Here is a 19544-nt window from a genome sequence, read left to right as displayed (position 1 = left end):
CCGCCCTCCTCCCTCAGGGCTGGGGCTGCAGGTGGTGGCCTGGCTCTGGCGGGATTTGTGGCTGGGTGCCACCGTCCTGCCAGGGTTTGGTTTGCAGCAGGGCTCTCAACACCACTGACCTTCCAGCGGGTCCAAGCAAGGAGCCCAATTGCCACTTGTTGGCAGCAACTGAAGCATCATCTTGGCTCTTTGGGAGAGGAACTCATTGCCTGTGTACAGGACTTTGCCCTACACAAAGCTAGAAAAGAGCACTCTGGATTTAATGGTTTCTAATAAGTACTCCACCCAGAAAACCTCGATCCTTGGTCCTTCCTGGCTGCAAAATGCCTTGCATCAAAGCCAAAACCCATGACTAAGATCATACTGCCCTGGCAACTCCACCAGCTCTTGTCAATAGAGGTTTTTTCTCCAGGCTTATCAGAAAAGCATCCTTCCCTTCAGCACACCAAAATCCTTCCTTTCAGCAGACCAAAACCCTTCCATGGGGCTGTGGCACCATGAGAAAGCTGCTGTGTGCTGCTGCCACAGCTTTAGCATCAAGGAGGCCTGTGCAAGAGGCAAAGAACGGAGAATGAGATTGCCCATGGGAAGCTCTGGGGCGGATGTCCTCTCTGTGGGTGCACCCCTCTCCCCAGACACTGCATTTCCAACACATCAGATACGGCGAGGTGCGATGTGGATGCTGCTTCTACAGAGAAACGTCTCCACTGGATAAAAGCTTTCTGTATCCTCCTGCTGCTGCCGGGTGTAAAACCAGGCTGTGCTCAGAGGAACGGCACGAGTTATTTCTAAATCCAAGAAAAGGTGTCAACTTGTGATTGTCCTTTGAGGTCAAAAGAGAGCACAAAGAATCCTATAAATTGACAACCAAGTCAGAGCACGTTAAATAAATATCTGCCTATTAGCTCAACTTTGAGGCTCCACAGGAGCCTGAAGGGGAAATAGCTTTGCCTTGATAAACAACAATGAGCCGCTGTTTTCCTGGCCAGGTCATTCCTCCTAGTGAAAGTGGAATGTCTTAGGTTAAAAATTTAAATTGATTTGGGAGTGATCCTCCCAGTATCATTCTTTAAAGGGACAATTATTACTGCACACTGGAAGAGAGCTTGTTTCAGTGAACATGCCACATTAGCAGTGATTTATCTGCACAGCCACATTTTTTCATTAATCTTCATTTCAAATACATTTTTCCCTCCCACATGGCCAAGAGGTTCACGTTCCCAATGAGCACCGGGTGCTCCCCAGGATGACATCAAACACCAGCATGGCCCACACCAACAAAACTGCACGGCAGACCCCAGATGGAGCAATGGGGCAGCCACAGAGGAGCATCAGCCCATGCTCATCCTGCTGTCGCTGCACAGAGCCGGCAGCGTCATCAGGCTCTTGACTTTGAGGACCAAGCAAATATTTAACAAGTTCCCCTTGCACTGTACCAGAGTTCATTATCTGGTCTCCTGAGCTCCTTCAGTCAGTAATATCCTCTAATTGATGTGATTTGGCACTTGGCCACAGAGTTAAATTGATTTGTAGACCAGCGGGAGACGGCAGATGCCCTTTACACTTGAGAAAAGTGGCATGCTGCTTTGTTTACTGCCTGCTGCAGGGGGATGCCACGGCTAGAGATGCTTTTTTAGGAGCACAGGACAGGGGTCTGCCTCCTTGGTGTCCTCACACCACAGCCCCTGGTTGGTGACAAGGTGTGACTGCCACTGCTGAGATCCCACCTGGGGATCACTCCAGCCATGAAGTTCACCCTCCATTCTTGACCCCAGGGAAGCTGAAGCACAGGGTGAGGGAAATCAGCAATTCCCTTCTATAAAACCAGGGCAAGCTGCACAAGGTATCTCCACGCCCTCTTCTGAGGGGTGCTCCAACACCAGCTCCCATTTCAGGGCTGGCATTGATCTCTCTTCATGGAGAACCATGGCCATGGCGAGTTGTCTCTGCTTGAGTAAGGGCAGGAGGAGCAGGGACAACCCAGCTGCTCCAGGGAAGGGGAGCACTGCAGCCTCCTGGCAATGTTTCCAGGAACTCATCGGTGCTGTGTGAGAGTTGAACTCCAAAGCCTGCACTTAGTTGTTTTTTGGTGGACTGGGTGTTTTTTTTTGTACAGTACAATTTCTGTTTTCACTATTTTAAAAGCTTGTTAGTTTGTCTAGTACTTTTTTGTTTTGTGTTCCTGTTGTTTCAGTTGTATTGATTATCACAGTTGCAGGTTGCTTTCTTACAGATTAGTTCAGGACACAGTCACGTAACTCTCCTTTACTTAGGTCTACAAGTTTTTAGCATCCATATTCAACTCGCCTTCAGGATTGTACCTGCAGCATATTAACACTGTGAGAAAAGGAAGTCGGCATGCAATCTCAGCTGTTATCATCAGCCTAGTACTCTGAATATTTAAGTTTACTTGAAAGCCTCTTTTTGTATTTCTGAAAAAAAATATTATATAGAAGAGTTAAGAATCTCACTTTCCATTTCAATCGTTTTATTCTTATTCTGAGAATTTTAAGGTAGCATTTAAAGCCTTTTTTATCGCACCAGAGAGCCACATTAATCTTTAAGATATTTATTAGTAACTAAAAATAATAAGACTCCAATCACTGATAGAAAAATAATAAATCTGAATAAAACAGCGTGACTGACAGAGGTGGAAAGAGAGTTCCTCCGCCTCGGATGTCACCTCACTCCAGTCATCGTGGATCCGACAGGGCTGGAAGGATTTTTCCCGAGCACTGGCCAAATCCCACGCGGAAGCCGTTGCCCTGGCAGTAACCTGGGGACAGAAAACAACAGACAGCTTGTTCTGTGAAGACAGCAGGGTTTTACCAGGAATAAAAGTGAATAAAGGCATAAAGAGACCAAAAACAAGTGGAAACATTTCACAAATGCAATGAGGGGTGGAAAAAAAGAACACCTGGAAGAGTTCAAGTAGCCCAGGAATATAAAATAAGAAAAAAAGCAGCACAAAAAGTTGAACACAGCAATATGCAAGTTCAGGGAATTGATCAAAGAGCAAACAAGATGTGCAATATTTCTGTTTTCAAACCAGACCTGCAGCATCATCAATCTCACTGGCAAACTGATTTGCTGCCTGGCCCAGCCTTGCAATTAAGAAAGTAAATCTGGATTCTCTTTCAGCAGCATTAGCACCGCTCTTGGGACATCGGGATGCTCATAGCCAAAAAAGATGATTATTAAACCCCCTCAAACAGCAGGACCTACCCCTGCAGAATCTGCGCTCTCTAAAATCAAGTAGCTTAGTGCCATGAGAAACTGGGTGTCTGACTCAAAATACTCATTTATCCTCCGTTATATAAACAGGCACCAAAGGTCTGCTGACTGCTGCTGAAGTTACCAGCCTGTGGCACCATCTCTAACTGCAGGAGGATTCAGTCTCGTCCTGCTCCTGCATGATGGCAGAGATGACACTGGGACAGAGATGCTGCATCATCTCTCACTGCCACGGGCCCGCCGAGCTCCTCCAGAAACAGTGCCTGTTAGCAAAGCTGCAGGTGAAGGAAGGGAGGGGACACAGCCAGGGGCTTCAGGCCCAACTGGGGAGACTATTCTGGGAAGAAACAGCTGAGGAGACCTACTGTAGCTCTCTGCTAACAACAGCCGATCAAAGGAAGGACACAAGTGGCATATGCTGTGTTTTAAGAACTGATTTCATCATTAGAGACAGATTTACTTAAAATAATGGAATACATCATCTTCTCTGCATGGCATAAAAACTCAGCTGCCTTCAAGAAGCCAAGAGGGAGCTGGACAGAACAGACCTTAACTCTTAATGCCTGTCCTTAGCACAGATCAGTGGAAACCTCCGAGGAAGAGGAGGATGGGTGGGCTCAGGCTGCAGGGCAGCCCGATTGCAGCATGGGGACAGTCCTGCCAGCCCCAGCCCACAGAGTAGCTCTCACAGCCAGGAGGAGATGGAGCTTTTCCAAGGACAGCGGTGTCTCCAAGTGCCCACAGACACCATCCCAGTATCTGCTGGGTAATCCTCATTCATAAGCAGCACTCAAGTAAGACACTTGCTTTAAGGCTCAGCTCAGTTTCCATTTGTCTCATTAGGCTTCATTGCCAGCTTTCCTTTGAGCACCGGCTTATTATTTCAGTCCAGTTTCGTTATCCCTGCTGTCAACTACAATTTAGAGCAGAACCAAGGAGCAGCACATTTAACAAAGCAAGCTCTGTGCTGTCAGCAGCACTGGTCTGAGCAGAGTGCCAAGGAGCTAGAGCTACAGTGAGGGTTTTGCAGCACCACCAGCAAACCTGCTCTTGCAGTGCTTCCTCCCCAAGATGCACTTCTCAGGAAAAAATCTATTTCTCTTATTTTAAGTGTTAGGGCTTGGAAATAGCTCCCACAAGGGGAGCGAGAACAAAAAGTTGAAATAGGAGACTAGAAATTACGGGTTGGGCATTTGGCAAGAGCTAATGGCACTGCCTCAGGAGAGGCTGCAATAGCATCAGCCTTGCCTCAAGGGTGCCCTAAGGCACTGGGTCTGCCATACATCACTAAACAGGAGCAGATCCCAAAATGTCCCAGCAGACAGCCCCAGCAGCACCTGGCTCTTGTGAATGGCACCATGCCCTGATCACTACAACCACAAACTGCTGCCAGTGTGAAATAGCATAGCAGACAGATTAACACAAGACTGTCCCGCTGGGGCAACAGTGCCTTCGTCCATGTTAACAACAATGCCAGCTTTAAAGATAAAATACATTCAGGATTGAAAGTATTTATTTAAGGACAGCTTGTTCTGGGCATGAAGAACAACACGGGTCATGGTCTAGTCCCATTTATCCCTCAGCTGGCCACCTTATGCCAGCAGCTCCCAAACTGCAAGGTGCTCATTGCCAAAAGGATGTCAGCAGGTAAATCCAAAGGGATGTTCATGATACCTAACTGTACCCTGATTTAGGGCTTCTGGCATCATTACTGGAGAGAGATCTGCACCTCTGAAGGGCAGTGTGTTACTCTGAGTTGCTGGAGGAGTGTCTCTCTGCACTGAACATATAAGGAGCCTATGGAGAGCAGCGTGGGATGCCTACACATGAATTGTCACTGGGTTGTTGGAAGGCTGAAGGACATCAGAGGTACTGGGGACTCCTCAGTTTTGTCATCCATGGTTCTCTCCAGTACATCTCAATCTCCAGCTGTCTCAACATCTTCCTCTGCAAAACTGGCAGCACCTCACCAAAACATCATTTTCAAAGCTATTGCCTCGGCTGTCAGGCAGGAGGCACTGGGGCTCTGGCTGCAGCCCTACTAAAACGGCTTATAGAGCCTGGGAGACTGGAATACATCCATATATATATGTTTTTTTTGGTTTTTTTTCATCACAAGAATGTTATTGGGTTTTGGTAAAAAGCTTTCTGAAAAAATGAGAAATTTTAGACTGTTTTGGCAAAAATCCTTAAGCAGGAACATATTAGCATCACACCTTTGTGTCCTTCAGGTTGCTTCATAGGCATTAGTCACTCACATTTTCTCTGCCTTAAGGCACATTTGTAAGTGTTTTCTCATTGCTTGAGCCATTTTGTTCTCTGTACAGACTATCTCTGATCACATCAGCAAGATGAAGTTGCTCAAAGCCAGGTGTGGCACTGGCTGGGTCTCATCTGATGATGCACAACATCCCACAAGATATTCACTAAAAATTCAGTAGGCGATGCAGCAAAGACATACACAGGCTTGAATCTAAAGTTTCTCATGGCTGTTTTGCCAAATATTTGTCACCTCAGAGTTATAAAGGGAGAGGAAAGGAAAAAACCAGATTTTTTTTTTGCACTTGTCTTTGGATTAAAAAGAAGTCGGAGTGGTATTTAGATCACAGACCATCACAGTAGACTTTAAATCATAAAATCCTCAGTTTCTCAAGATGAAAATGAAAACCATGGCCCAGCAGGAAACAGCTCTCAAGTGCAGTCCTTTTCAGAGCGGAGCTGGTCAGCTGTTGTAGCAGGCTTCATGCTGTTCCCCACATATTTGATTTGCAACGCACTTCATTGAATATGTATATGTTAAAAATGAAAAACTAATTGCAAAATAACTTTTTTCAGCATTTGCCAAGCTCTGCTCCATACGCAAGCTTGCACTGTGACGGCAACAACATGCCAACTGCTTCTAGTCCCAGTAGGTAATAAAGGTAAGCCTACCCTAACTGTCCCCTTAGCACTTGTGCGTGTGAATAGCAAGAATATTAGCTACTTAGCAAAGTAAATAAGAAAGCATTTATTGCAGGTAAATGTCTATCCACCTGCTTTTTGCCTCCTGATGGGTAGGATGGGGACAACTGGTCTTGCACGGCAGGTACATACAGAATAGCCCATCTCCCCGCCAGGCTCTTACACGACTGGGATCAAGCTATGGAAACATCCTCAGAGCAGCATAAGAGCAGTTTTAAAGCCATTACCTGTCAAAATGATTTCATCTCCATCCTGCAGGAATTTACGAGACTGCCCGCTGCCCAGAGGGATTTCCTTTGTTCCGTTCCAGGACAGCTCCAGCATGGAGCCGAAGCTCTCCGGCTCCTGCAGCACGAGTTCACAAGCAAATAAACAAATTTTTAGTATCTGTCCTGCTGTTAAGCTACTTGCTGTTGGAAGCAGACAAACAAGCATGTTAGCTCTGTACAACAGAGTTTTGCTGTTGGTTTAATTCATTGATACCTTGGCTTGTTTTCCAGCCTTTGCATTTTAATTGCTTGCTCGCTATAAGCAGTCGTGCTTCCAGCCATTATCTGCTGTGTTTAACATAGTGCTAAAGCATATAAACCATGCAGTTTGGGTCTGCTGCAGAAAGAATGGAAACAAATCAAGGGCATTTCCACAAGTCCAGTGCTTTTATGTCTTCACGTTTCGGAGTTTTATTTAAGTTTTGTTCTTCAGAAGAGCAAAGGTTTGTAAGTCTTCAATGACAATCTGCAGTGCAGTAGTTCAGAGGAAACAAAAAAGCACTTTGGAAATGCTCAGAATGGCAGTGTAGGTATCTCAACTTTGACACAACTTACCCTGGAGCTTTCTTTCAGAACAGGAATGTATTTGATGTTTCAAAAAGTGCCAGTACCTTACCCATATATTGCAACAACTGTGAATGTGGCAGTACAAGCAGAGTAACAGCTTGTGAACTTAGCTCCAATTATGTAGGATTAGAGAAACTAGAAGTTATACCCATGCATCTTTTACATTCTACTCAGAAATAATAAAAAGCTGTGTTTCATAGAGATAAATGACCTGTGTGGATGCTCATACACAGAAATTAATTTGCCTCTGTAGTATAATACTTCCTAGGGAAAGGAACACAGGAGAGATTAAAAATCAAAACCCAGTAACAAAAAAGAAACCCTACCACTTCTCGGTGCAATTTTGGGGCTATCAAAGCATAAGCCCTAAGTGCCTAGGAAAGAACTGCAGATATCTTCATGGCTTCTCAAATCAAACAGGGCTTAGACCCAAAACCCTTCTTGGTCAGTTTTGGATTGCTGAGCAGTTCTCAGTGTGTGTTGTTATTTAAACACTTACGGGTCCACTGATGGTGCCGGAGGCCAGGAGATCTCCAGGTCTGAGGTTGCACCCGTTGATGGAATGATGAGCCAGCTGCTGTTTCATGGTCCAGTACATGTGCTGGGAAAGGAGGAAGAGGAGGATAAAGCAGTGGAGGACAAACCTCTCTGGCATGCCAGTAGCCTATGCAGAACGTATTGCATTCTTGGGATGATGCTGGTGAGACTGGCCCTAAAGAAAAATTTCCTCATTTAATCAGGAACCTTTACTAGCCTAAAAGCAACCTTCACAGTTACTTAGTGCTGCATTCTCCACAGTTACTGTGGCGTGGCTGATTGCTTTCTAAATGATGACCAGGAGCTGCTATGTGCATATAAAGCACATACTTTAACATGCAATTTGGTCCTTTAAAGTTTATCTTCTTTCAGCTGGATGTCATTTCTTGTCTCCTTCTTCCTCTTTAAGGCCAGCACTGCTGACCCAGGATCCACGATTAAGTTCAGTATTTTAATAAGTTTATACAAAAATCTCCTTATTACTGATTTGCTGACTACTGCTTTACTGATTAAGGTAATTACTATGCAAAGAACCAAATGTGAATATAAAATTGATTGAGAAATCCTGCAGCTGGCACATCTACCTCCTGGCTTCCACCAGCGTGGAGGGACAGAGCCACCAACCACGCTGCCCATGGAGGGGCTGGGGCAGTCATGACGGCGAAGCTGTATCACACCTCGGCACAGGGAGAGGCAATTCCTTCTGCCTGCATGTCCTCAGCGCTCCCTGCCAAATGAGCACCCAATTTACAGTGCTCTGAGCACACTAAGCCGAGCATCAGCAAGAACTGCCCCTTCTTCAATGCTTAACCATTCAGGTGTTCTCATCCCAGTAGAGGCAACTATCACCACTCTCCACACTTCTCCCTGTGCACAAACACACCAGGGCAGATCTTCAGCTAATGCAAAAGTCAGTGTTTGAAATTGCCTAAGACTGGAGCTGGTGCCATCAGCAAGATTTCAAACACATGAAAAATACTGGACTCTTACCTTGAAATTGGATTTGCATATAGTAGTTGGCGTGCTCATTCCTTCTCCTGCAGAAAATGAAAAATAAGAAACAGGGAAATGGTTTGTTTCTGTTGGATAAATGGTGTTGAAGTCATTCAATTTTACAGATGGATGGAGACTTCCTTTATCATTGTAATCCCTAGCCAGAAACAAGTAATAACTTTTTCTATTCCAATATGAAGGCCAACATTTCATAGAAAATGTGTGTGAATGGCACTGAGTTGGTATCGAGGAGCTCATTTCCTACTCTCAGCTCTCCTAAAGGAACAATACCTGGCCATGCCGGTCAGCAGGGCCACAATGTGGGGGTCTGAGCTGGGCTAACATCTGAATCTTGTGTACAAGTGAATCTGCTCTGTCCTGCCCTGCTTACGCCTGCCCGTGCTGGTAGACCCCACAGGGACACTTCACATCACAAGCTGATCACCTGGGAGATGTTCCCTCCTTGGTGCATTGCTGCATGGCCAACGGGGGAGCATGCAGAGCTTTGCCTCTTTCTCTAACAGAGGAAATACAGGCAAGGAGACTGCAGAGCAAATTATCTGAAATATGTGGTAGCTCTGCATCCCTTAATTGGCGATTTCGGCTTTATAAACCACTCAACATTACTATACCTTTAATAGCAACGAAGAGCTTGATGTCAAAAGTGTAGGGATCTTTATCCTGAAGGTAGGGCAGCGGCTTGGGATCCTAAGAGCAGATAAAAGGCACCACGGTCTAAACAAACAGAAAGGAAAAATTCCACGAGCCATCCCAGTGACTTTTTGTTTAACCAGGCTGTGCTGCACACCCCATTTACTTCACCGTTGTTACCGCTCAGATTATTGCTTTGCTTGCGCTCATGCACACACTTTCAAAGATCTTGCTGAACAGATGTGATATCCATAGAACCAGATTCTTTTTGATGCACGTGAGCTTCAAAAACCCTCTCCATCATTACAGTGTGGATGTTAACCCAAAACAAACAGTGCTAGTACACCTTTGCTCCGTGCCTGGCCAGAGAAGATGGTGAGTTCTCTGCAAGACTCTGTTATTTTTTCCATTTTAACTAAACCTCTGTGTAACGCAGACAACTCTAAATGCTTGAACACAGTGTTTTGGCTTGAGCCCAATCTCTTTCCAGTGCTCGCTGGATGCCAAGGGCTATCAAACCCCAATGAGAAGCCCTCGGATCAATTTCTTTTCCAGATGTTTTGAAGGAGATTATTTTTCTGCCTTGCTCGAGCAGGCAGGATGACAGCTCAGGACACTGTGTGCCAGTGACATCAACTCAAAGGGCCCAGGGTGTCTTCATACGTTTGGAAGAAGGTTCACACCTTTAAATTTTATTAAGAAAGTGCTTGGCACTGGTACAGCTCAGTGATGGGACCTACCAGTCCTGCTTAGGTTTTTCTAGCACTGTTTTTCTTCTGTTTCTACTCTTTCTCTTGCTCACCTGGACAGGGTTTGGCAGCACAAATGGCATCAGAGCTTCCATGGTAACAACCCAAGGAGAGATGGTTGTGCCGAAGCTCTTGCTTAGGAATGGACCCAGAGGAACGTATTCCCATTTCTGGATGTCACGGGCTGGGAAGAGAAAATTCAAAGCAATGCTGTTAAATATATCCTAGGAGCTGCATGGCCGTCACACCTGTAAAAGAGTAACATGGAGCTCTGCCCAGCTACAGAACCAGCTACGTGGTCTTGGAAAAGTTATCACCACCCTTTTCCAGCCACTGTGCCCAAATCCTGATTTAAGTCCATCCCTTTCAGACCCTCAAACCACTTTTCTCAGACCAGTTGGGATAGGAAGAAAAGTCAGCAATAATTAAAACAAGTCAGGTCATGCCCATATAACCAGTATTTTTATCCCCCGTTTAGTTAATGCTTTTACACCCAGCTAAGGGTGCCAGTCTCGGCCAATTTCAACTACTTTGGTATGCTTTTCTCTCCCTAAATCTATGCAGAGACTGAGCGATTTGTGATTGCCAAATCCCTTCCCTGCTCCTGACACTGAAATCAATCCTCTGTTGGAATCACCATCCTTAGGGCTGCTCCATCCCTGCTCAGCAGAAACGAGACTGATATGAGCTCTTTCATAAGTAAATAAATCTTCATTAGGCAGCAATTTCTGGTTCTACTGATTGATCGAAGATGGTTTGAGATAGAGCCTGAGAAATGCAGGCAGCATTTCATTTTGATCTCTTTCAACTGTAGTGGTTTCAATGATCACTATTCTATTATTCAAATGTATAATTTATGCCTATCTAAGGTTTCCCGTGACGCTGTAACCCCCTCTCCAGGCAGACTCCTGCAGCACTGGTTACCGCTCCAGTCATTCATGAGGACCATCCCAAAGATGTGCTCATGGGCTCTGCTGATAGGAACCGGCTCCCCGTACTTGTTTCCAGGACCTACAAAGAATGCCTGAAATTGAAAAGCAAAATCTTAAGGAAGTTTCTGAAGCTAAAAATCTTTACTGCACAGAGAGTTACAAGCACAAGCAACAGAGGCTGGACAGGATGGGATTTTGCATCATTTCCCACGCACAATTAGACAAAACCCATGGCCTACTCCCTCTTTCTTCCCCTCCATGGAGCTGGCAGGCTTGAAATACTCAAGAGCACTGTGTTGCTAAGAGGCAGTCATTAAACAAGGGCACCACAGCACCAAGAACACAGGAGCAAATGGCCCCTTCTAATCAAAATCCGGATGCAGAAGAGCTTTGCCCACTGAAGTGACTCTGTTTGCGGCAGAGAGTGAACAGGAAAGAGTTTAAAGTCACCCGAGAGGATGACAAACACAGCGGGAGCCTGTTGTGACAATGGGGAAGAGGAGGCAGGTGGAGAAGTGTGCCCACCAAGTGAAACAGGTCGGGAACTGGGCGACTGCACTTTTGCCGCCTTGGAAAATGTACAGTCTGAGCATGCGGCAACGAAATCTGCAGGGAATCTCAGTTCTCTCTTTCTGTAAACAGTATAGAAATTGTTTTATTTTTCAAAGACTTCATCAGGCTAAATCCACTCTCACACCAGCCATAGGTAAAACTCAGGCTGCAGAGCAGACTGACTGCCACCCACTTTACAGCTTTGATCTGAAATCGTACAGCATTAGAGGCTTCAAGCTCATTTTTAGTACCATTTCCCTTAATATTAGACTTCTTCCTCTCTTTTTTTTTTAAAGAGTAGAGATGGAGAATAAATTATATAAAAGTTATATAAATCATATAAATCACAATCAATAATCCTATAAACCTCTCCCTTCTGGACCATGCTAAGCCACAGGAAGAAGCCCCTTCCAAGGATGTTTTGTTACAACACCCACAGCATAGGCTTCTCCTCTCCAGCCAGAAGTTTGAGGTGTCTGAATTGCACTCCCACAGCTTCCTCTGCTCCAGACTCGAGGTGCAGACATCCTGCACTTCCAAAATCCCCAGTGTCCACTAAAAGATCCTGGCAGCAGTGCAGAGGTGGCTGCTAACCAGGTAACAGGCTGTGGTGTCTGATAACAAGAGTGCGCCTGCATGGTTCCAGACTGCTGCACTGGTGCTCAGATTTGGCCAGATGAGCTGGTTCCAGCCTAAAACCTGTACTACCAAACCACTCAATAAGCTAAGATTTAATGAGCTGAAATTTGTTAGAAGGGAAAGTTACCACCATAGAAGTCTTCATTGCCTGCTGCACAGACTGCTCAGAGGGACACACAGGAAAGGACCCTATGGGCCATTCATTTTAGAAGAAGCCAAACTTAGCTTTCCTTCCCTCTTTCTATTTTAATACTTTTCAAATATTGGGGGGGGGGGAAATCCCTCCATCTTACCATTTCTAACTCGATATCCAGACGCTTACAAGCACCAAACACTGGAGGTTTATCTGTGGGTAGAAGAAAGAGAATGTTATGGCACGGAGGCAGGGAGGGAAATACAAGTAACAGCCAGAAGAAAGAGAGCAGCTGATGCTGCCCGGAGTGCAAACACAAGATGGACTGAACATGGGGCTTTCTCTTGCCCTCAGCCCAAGGCTTCCCAGACCCTTCCTCTCCACTATTGTATGGTGTGGAGGAAAAATAAAGAGAACTTTTTAAAAATAAGCACATTGAAAGCCTACCACAGACTCACCATTGTCAGGTTTCATTTGCCCCACAGGTCTCCGAATGGGCGTCCCAGACACCACCACAGACGATGCCCGGCCGTGATAACCAACAGGTAAGTGCAGCCTTGTGAAAGAGCATCACAAAGTGTGGGTTAGCTGCGTAAGCATTGACATCCAGAGCAGATTTTTGGGGTGGAAACACCATGGGGGTGTGAGGCACGAGGTGAGAGCTCTGCACAGATGAACACAGACATTTCCACCTCACTTGCTCTGATATAAGGAAGTGAGCAAACTATAATCCAAACCCATGTAGCAGTCTTAATGCACTTTTGTGTCACTACTCCATTTAACTCCTTGGAGCTTAAACCCTGCTGTCCTGTCACTCAGCAAAAAACAATTCCTTAGGTAAATCTGGCTTTGAACCAGAGGCCTGCATTGTAATCCATGTGACTGCTGCAATGAAATGCAGCGCAGACTCAGCTAAGGCTGGGGAAATACGGTTTTCGGTTCTTTTATTGAGCTCTTGCAGTACAGATTTTCATCTGCTATGAACTCAAATCAGTGTCTTGCTGAAAGATTGTTCAGATCTTTAAAAAGTTATATATGTACAGATAAGCATGCAAAATGATGCTGCGCCAGAGAAAAATCTGCACTACCCACCAGTTAGGCATCAAAGCGTTCTCCTTCCCCCTGAACATGATCCCAACGTTTGTGGCGTGCTGGCGTGAAGAATAGAAGTCAGTGTAATCTCCTGTGTGGAAAGAAACCCATAAAATAGGGATCGATGGTAGGGACGTCCCTCACCCGCTGGGGGTAAAGCACACATTGCTGCTGGCAACGAAAAGAGCAGAAAAGGAGAGAGCGAGAGCGCTAAGCAGAGCCATGTAGCAACATGTAATATAATGTATGTAATTAATATCATAAAGGTGGCGATTGGCACGGTTCGCCTATAAAATTACGCATTAAAACTGCCCTCTTTTCTTTTTTTTCAAGCCTCCAGCAGAGAAGGGGAGCGGGGGTAGCGCAAGGCCACGGAGCGGCAGCGTTTCCAGAGGCAAAGCCCCCCTGCTCCCGCCATCGCCGGCGGCACCGGGGAGGGAGCGGCTCCTGCTCCGGGCAGCTGCTGCCCTCTGCTGCCCTCCCCGCAAACAGCGCCCGCACCGACGGGAAACAGAGTTTTGGGGGGAAAAAAAAAACCAACTTGGAAGGGGGCATTGCAATACGTTCAGTTGCTTTGCAAGCTCGGCAAATTATCTTGTAGCCTCAGCTGAGGATGCAGCCCCTGGGTGCTCTCAGGACACGCGTGAATCGGGCACAGGACAGAGCTGAACATAAGGTCTGAAGCACAGGTCTTGTGAGGAGCTGCTGTGGGAACCGAGGTTGTTTATCCTGGAGAAGAGAAGGCTGAGGGGTGACCTTATCGCCCTCTACAACTGCCTGAAAGAGGGTGTAGGGAGATGGGTGTTGGTCTCTTCTCCCAGGTAATGAGTGACAGGACGAGAGGAAATGGCCTCAAGTTGTGCCAGGGAAGAGTTAGATTGGATATTGGGAAAAAATTTGTTTACTGAAAGAGTGGTCAGACACTGACCAGGCTGCCCAGGGAGGTGGTGGAGTCACCATCCCTGAAGGTGTTCAAAAGACATGTAGATGTGGCACTTCAGGACATGTTTTAGTGGGCACAGTGGTGTTGGGTTGATGTCTGGACTGGAGGATCTTAGAGGTCTTTTTTAACCTTAAGGATTCTGTGATAAGCACAGTGGAAGCCTAAATAAGTTGTAGCTGGGTGATACAGCCAATGTCATGCTGCCAGGGCAGCGTTCACTCACAGCACTCAGGAGTGTGAGGAGTCAGCAGGTTTTTGACAAGACATATTCAACCTGAAAGTATTTGCAGGAAGGTATCACATCTATGGATGCTCATCACAGTTCCTCTGGGTCAGGCCAGACTATGTCCCAAACCAGGAGCCAAAGCCCAGGGCTTCGCCAAGGAATGGGCAAGTTCACAACCCTGCTCCTGGGAAGGTCACATCCCTCAAGTGATTTTTATCAAGTTGTTTTGGGTCCAAATATAAATTTCCATTAAAAACAGGAAAATGTTGATGTATCTATGTGGATGCACTAACTCCAATGCAGTCTGTGAGCTCATGGGAGTGGAGGTAAGATTTGGGATGCAGAGTAATACCCTGGGAGGGCAGACTCATGGTTATTTATGAGGCTATGCTAGAGTATCTGCCTTGCAAAACTTTGGAAGACCTGAATTATTTTGTGATGGTGAATGGGGAAAATGTTGGAAACTGAACAAGTGTTTCTTCCCTGGCTCTAGTCACAAAGACCTTTGGTGATGCTAAATCTGATGACAGGAGTTTTGTGGCACCAGACAAACCCGATTTAGTGAAAACCACATCCAGGAATTTCCTGGCTGCTATTGAGCTTCCCCAGGCTTTTATTCTTGTGCCACAGACAGCACCTCCCGCTCATTACGTACAATAATCTACTTCTGGCTCCTGCAAACCCCATTCCCTGTCACAGCTATGATCTGTCTGTCTGAGCAAGCTGGAAACAAAGCAGCTTTTGCGGGTGGAGCGAAGGGCAGCGCTGAGCAGCCCCCACCGCGAGACTCACCGATGTGGGCTGGCAGGTGCATTGTCGCCGAAGCCTGAGGTACGAACGCCCTGAAATGAAAAATGACTTCAGCTCTCCAAAAACTTGTAGCTCTCACCCTAAAGTGGTTTATAAGCATGTAAGAGGCTGACTCGCTACTGGCTCCTTCCTTAATTTAGCTTGCAATGCATTGCAGTGAAAAAAACCTTGCAGAAAAATTAAGATGACTGCACAGGCTGCTGTTACTGAGACAGGCACATCCATCAGGGTGCCACACTTGTGGCGAGCTGGCTGGTTTCCTCAAGAAATGCCCATTGCCCGTGCCCAAAGATGAGCAGGTCACTGCTGCCACTGCAATGTGGAAAGGAAGATTTTTACAGGACGTGGCTCTTGGGGCACCCGATACAAGCTGCTAGGCCTGCTTAGGAAAAGTCCCCGCATAGAGCAGCGGTTTGAGCCCTCTCCTGCACGCCTGTGCCAAAATCACCCTGATGAGACAGCAGGGAATGGCTTCAGGGACAGGTAGGGCAGTGCTGGGGGAGGTGGAGACCCTTGCAGCCACATCTTAATCGAAGGCCATGGTGGAGGGGATGAGACCTGAGAGCCGGCCTGGCCTCATGCCTGCCCGGGCTGCCCAGATGGGCCCTGCGCAGGGAGCAGCAGGCCCGAGCACAGCTCAGTGTGTGCAGGTGAAGGGTGACACCCAGCTCTGCAGGCAGTTAAAGGGTTAATCTGAGATGTAATTAAGAGGGGGAAGCTCTCTGTATGCCCAAACCCCAGTTAATTCCCATCTACGTGGCAGGTGGCTGTGGTTGACCTTCAGATTTGGTGCTGTGGATCACTGAGTGACCTGGGTGGCACAGGGCACAGTTAAAAGGTCACCGCACATCTCTGCTCCCTCACCTTTTCCGCAGCTCCGTGTTGTCCCTTAGGGTTGGCTCGCTGGCTGACAGCAGCTTCTGGAGAAAAGCCCTCGCCTCCGTCCATGCTGGCCGGCCCAGCCCCATGAAGGCATTCAGGGTAGGCTGACAGGCAATAAAAGACCGTGTTTTTGCTAACCTTCACATGCATGGAAGGTGTCCTGTGCCTTCATCCTAGGGTTGAATTCCTGTGGGCTGGGGTTATGTGGCTGTTGGCTGCCCAAATCGCCCGTCCTCCCTGTTCATAACTGCCTGCACTCCTGCCCTCCCACCACAAGTCCTCAGAAGCAGGACCTGCTGCATTTTGCATGGTGCCCATCCTAACACACTGCTTCAGGCCTCAGCAGCATTGATATCTCAACTAGCTGCAACCAGAGGTCTTTTCTCTACCCTTAACATACCCTTACCCTTAACATGGCCCCCCTGTCATTAAAATGCCATCTGATTCCTTGCTATTAAGCGCTGAAGGCATAGGTGAAACCAAAGTAATGTCTTGGCTTTGTGTCAGGTCCCTGCACCACCAAAGTGATGAAACTTCGTGAAAATGGCATTTGGACCCTGGTTGCCTCTGTTTTCCTTGCTATCACAGGTGTCATGAATTTTCCCTGTAAGCAGAACCCACCTGGCAACACATTTCCAGTTCATGTTCATTATCTCACCACAAGTCTCTAAAAACTCTAATGGATATTTCTAAAATGTGTGTGGATATTAGAACATACATTTCAATAAATACCTGGTCAAAGACATGCTGATGTTTGGCCAGAGCTGGTCCATTGAACAGATGTTTAATGATGCTGAGATCCAAAATCTGGTCGCCAATCGCCACCCCAAGCCTGTGCCTAGGCTGCAAAGCAGCGGGAGGGGAGGAGAAGAGAAGCAAAGTTTACGCTTGTACCCAAAAATCCTCCAAGGAAGGCATGGGGGAAAGACAGTGACCACAGCAAGTTCAACCCATCAGGGACAAGGATCTGATATCACAGCAACTCGCCATTAATAGCTGGTTGATGGAACTGGCTGCTAAAAAATGTTAAGTCCTGGGGACAGAGCATCATTGCAGACTCCTTGCAGACTTTGAGGCATGGGAGAGAACCTTCCCCTTGGCCCCACCTTCTGGGGGAAGAATAGGATAGGACAAGTAGGGGTTTCTTTCCCTGCTCCCTTTTCCCCCACTTCTAAGGGCAAGCATTTCAGAACAAGCTCAAACACCCAAAATACTCTGTGAAGTAGGAAAACGCTATTCCTCCTTCTGAAGCACAGGTGTGCTACGGGCAGCATTGATCTCATGCCTATAACTGTGTCATGAGAGAGAGAAATGGGCACTTCTACACCACAGCTCCTTCCCAGAAGATGAAGGATCCTCTGGACTCCACTAATGGTACTGGGAACGCAGCTCATCTTGCTCAGCTACGTTATTTCTGTACCGCATCGAAAGAGGCTGCCCTACATAACCCATCCTCATGCCCTCCTCGCTACAGGAACAGCTTCCCACATCTCCAGATCGTGGCTGCATTCGCTGGACAGATGCAACCCACGACACAAAGACCTCATTCATCGGCCACAGCTCTCGTGGGGCCGGAGCCGGCAGCGGTGATGGCGGGGGAGCAGCACGGCCGATCCCACTGCAGCTTCACCGCAGCTGCATGGGGGGGTGTGAAAACGCTGCAGCCTTCAAAGATAAATTTCATTTATTTGTGTCTTCAGGCAAATAAAGACAAACTGGTTAAAGACATTACGAAAATTAGCCTACCAAAAGGGAATAACCATCTATGAAAATCCATGCTATTAAACCTATTTTTTAACCTCTCATTTCTAAACAAGATTCCCAATGTGATAATAAGTATTTATTCTGCAAACATTCCTGCAGAAAACTCTAAAGGTCACGCCAGGTTAATTTGTAACTGGGATAGTCAGGAATGACATCAACTGCTGCAGCTTGAAATCACTGAAACATCAGGCTGCTTTTAGAACGTTATTTTCCTAAATAACTTCCATAAGTCCTTGCCTGCCTTTTCAAAGGGTCTGAGGGACGATGTTTTCTTCAGAGAACAGTCACTGGGAAAGGCAGAAAAATAATCCAAGCTTGCTAGATAACAACACACATGTCTAGGAGGAGATTAAACAACCATCTTGGTTTTATCTTTGGAAAATACCAGATCAGAAAACACAATCTTTGGGTTTAATTTTTTTTTTTTTTTTAACCTGCATGGATAAACTGAGACAGCAGCAACCAGGAGATAATAATGAAGTTTCCATGAGCAATGATAAATAAATCCTTCACCTTTTCCACCCGAGATGCAGCTCCTTTCCCTTTCTCCAGGGCAAATCTCCACAGCTCCATCCCACCAGGCAGTCGGAGGTGCAAGGTTCAGCCTTGCTGGGCTCAGTGCTCATGAAAACAGGAACTGGGAGCTATCTCCTTGGAAGAAAGGTTGAACTGTGCTTCCTCATGTGTTCGTAAAATAAAAAGGCCTGAAGCTGGCTCAGTTTGTAGCCTTTGGGCACAGCTTTAAATGTTTTTTAAACATTTTTAAACATATTCGGCCAAGACAGAAATGGAACACATTCTGTGTCCTGGTTTAATGCTTTTACAACCACCAAACCACCTTGCCAAGAGCAGGCTCTTAACAGAGCAGAAGACGATGCTTGCTTGCAAATACAGTGTTTCAATTCAGAGTTCACTTTTCCCTTACATCTGTTCATGCTGTGCAAGAGGGATTGGGCAATACTGAATTAACAGCAGATGAAATAAGTACTTAATGTGGCTTCTTAAGGGTGACAGTGTCATTACGTAAAGTCACAAAGAAAATGTGGGACTGGCTTAAAAAAAGTCACTGCAAACTGTGATTTGCCTCTACTTAGAGGAGTGAAAGGATCAAATGCAGATTTAATGATTTCACAAAATCATTTTTGACTAAAAACACACAAAAACTAGGGTATGTGTTAGCCAAAGTGGTTATTTTAAGTATTAACACTTTTTGTTTCTTTTGTGCAATTTCAAAGGAGCTGTAACCAGAACAACCACGTTAAGATAAAAGCCCATGTGGCAGCTACAGTTTTGCTGTCAGATCACTGTGCAAGTGTCTCAGGCTAGGGAGTTTTCCTTTATCCTAGGCTGCCAGGCATTCCTTCTCTTATTCATGGCCTTGGAACAATTACAACAGCCCAAGGACAAGTTTGCTGTTACTCACCTCCTCCTTAGTAGAGAAAACCCCATAGGGGAGATTTTGGAGAGGAAAATCCGAGTCCTTGTCTACCCGTATGAAAGACATGCTGAACACCGAGCCGTCCCTGCTCACGGACGAGAGCCCCCACCTCCCGGGCTGCTGCACTTCCCAGGAGGAAGATCCTCTCCAGATGATGCAACCCAGAGCCCAG

At 46.4% G+C, this 19544-nt stretch overlaps 1 protein-coding gene across 1 annotated transcript; it reads right to left on the bottom strand.

Moving 5' to 3' along the window:
- Nucleotides 1-2662: 2662 nt before the first annotated feature.
- FAH (fumarylacetoacetate hydrolase (fumarylacetoacetase)) lies at nucleotides 2663-19544 on the bottom strand. Its single transcript, XM_010190902.1, has 14 exons — nucleotides 19358-19544; nucleotides 16903-17013; nucleotides 16153-16274; nucleotides 15271-15320; nucleotides 13310-13400; nucleotides 12676-12773; nucleotides 12378-12430; nucleotides 10886-10985; nucleotides 10015-10145; nucleotides 9194-9269; nucleotides 8559-8605; nucleotides 7531-7632; nucleotides 6423-6540; nucleotides 2663-2776 (listed from the first exon to the last, which is right to left on the bottom strand). The coding sequence occupies exons 1-14, from the start codon at nucleotides 19436-19438 to the stop codon at nucleotides 2694-2696; spliced, it is 1263 nt and encodes a 420-aa protein (XP_010189204.1). The 5' UTR covers nucleotides 19439-19544; the 3' UTR covers nucleotides 2663-2693.

Source organism: Mesitornis unicolor, unplaced genomic scaffold (assembly GCF_000695765.1).
Source record: "Mesitornis unicolor isolate BGI_N332 unplaced genomic scaffold, ASM69576v1 scaffold13508, whole genome shotgun sequence".
NCBI classification, from domain to species: Eukaryota; Metazoa; Chordata; class Aves; order Mesitornithiformes; family Mesitornithidae; genus Mesitornis; species Mesitornis unicolor.
Note: the sequence above shows the minus strand (reverse complement) of the source record. Positions and strands in the feature narration are given on the sequence as shown.

Bases quoted from the DNA above. Each gene is read 5' to 3' on its own strand.
- FAH (XM_010190902.1), bottom strand. From the start codon at position 19,438: ATGTCTTTCATACGGGTAGACAAGGACTCGGATTTTCCTCTCCAAAAT. The intron at 10,146-10,885 runs GTAACCAGTGCT...TTCTCTTCCCAG, and splicing joins CCTCATGAATGACTGGAGCG to CCCGTGACATCCAGAAATGG. The intron at 7,633-8,558 runs GTAAGAGTCCAG...CTCCTTTCCCAG, and splicing joins TATGCAAATCCAATTTCAAG to CACATGTACTGGACCATGAA.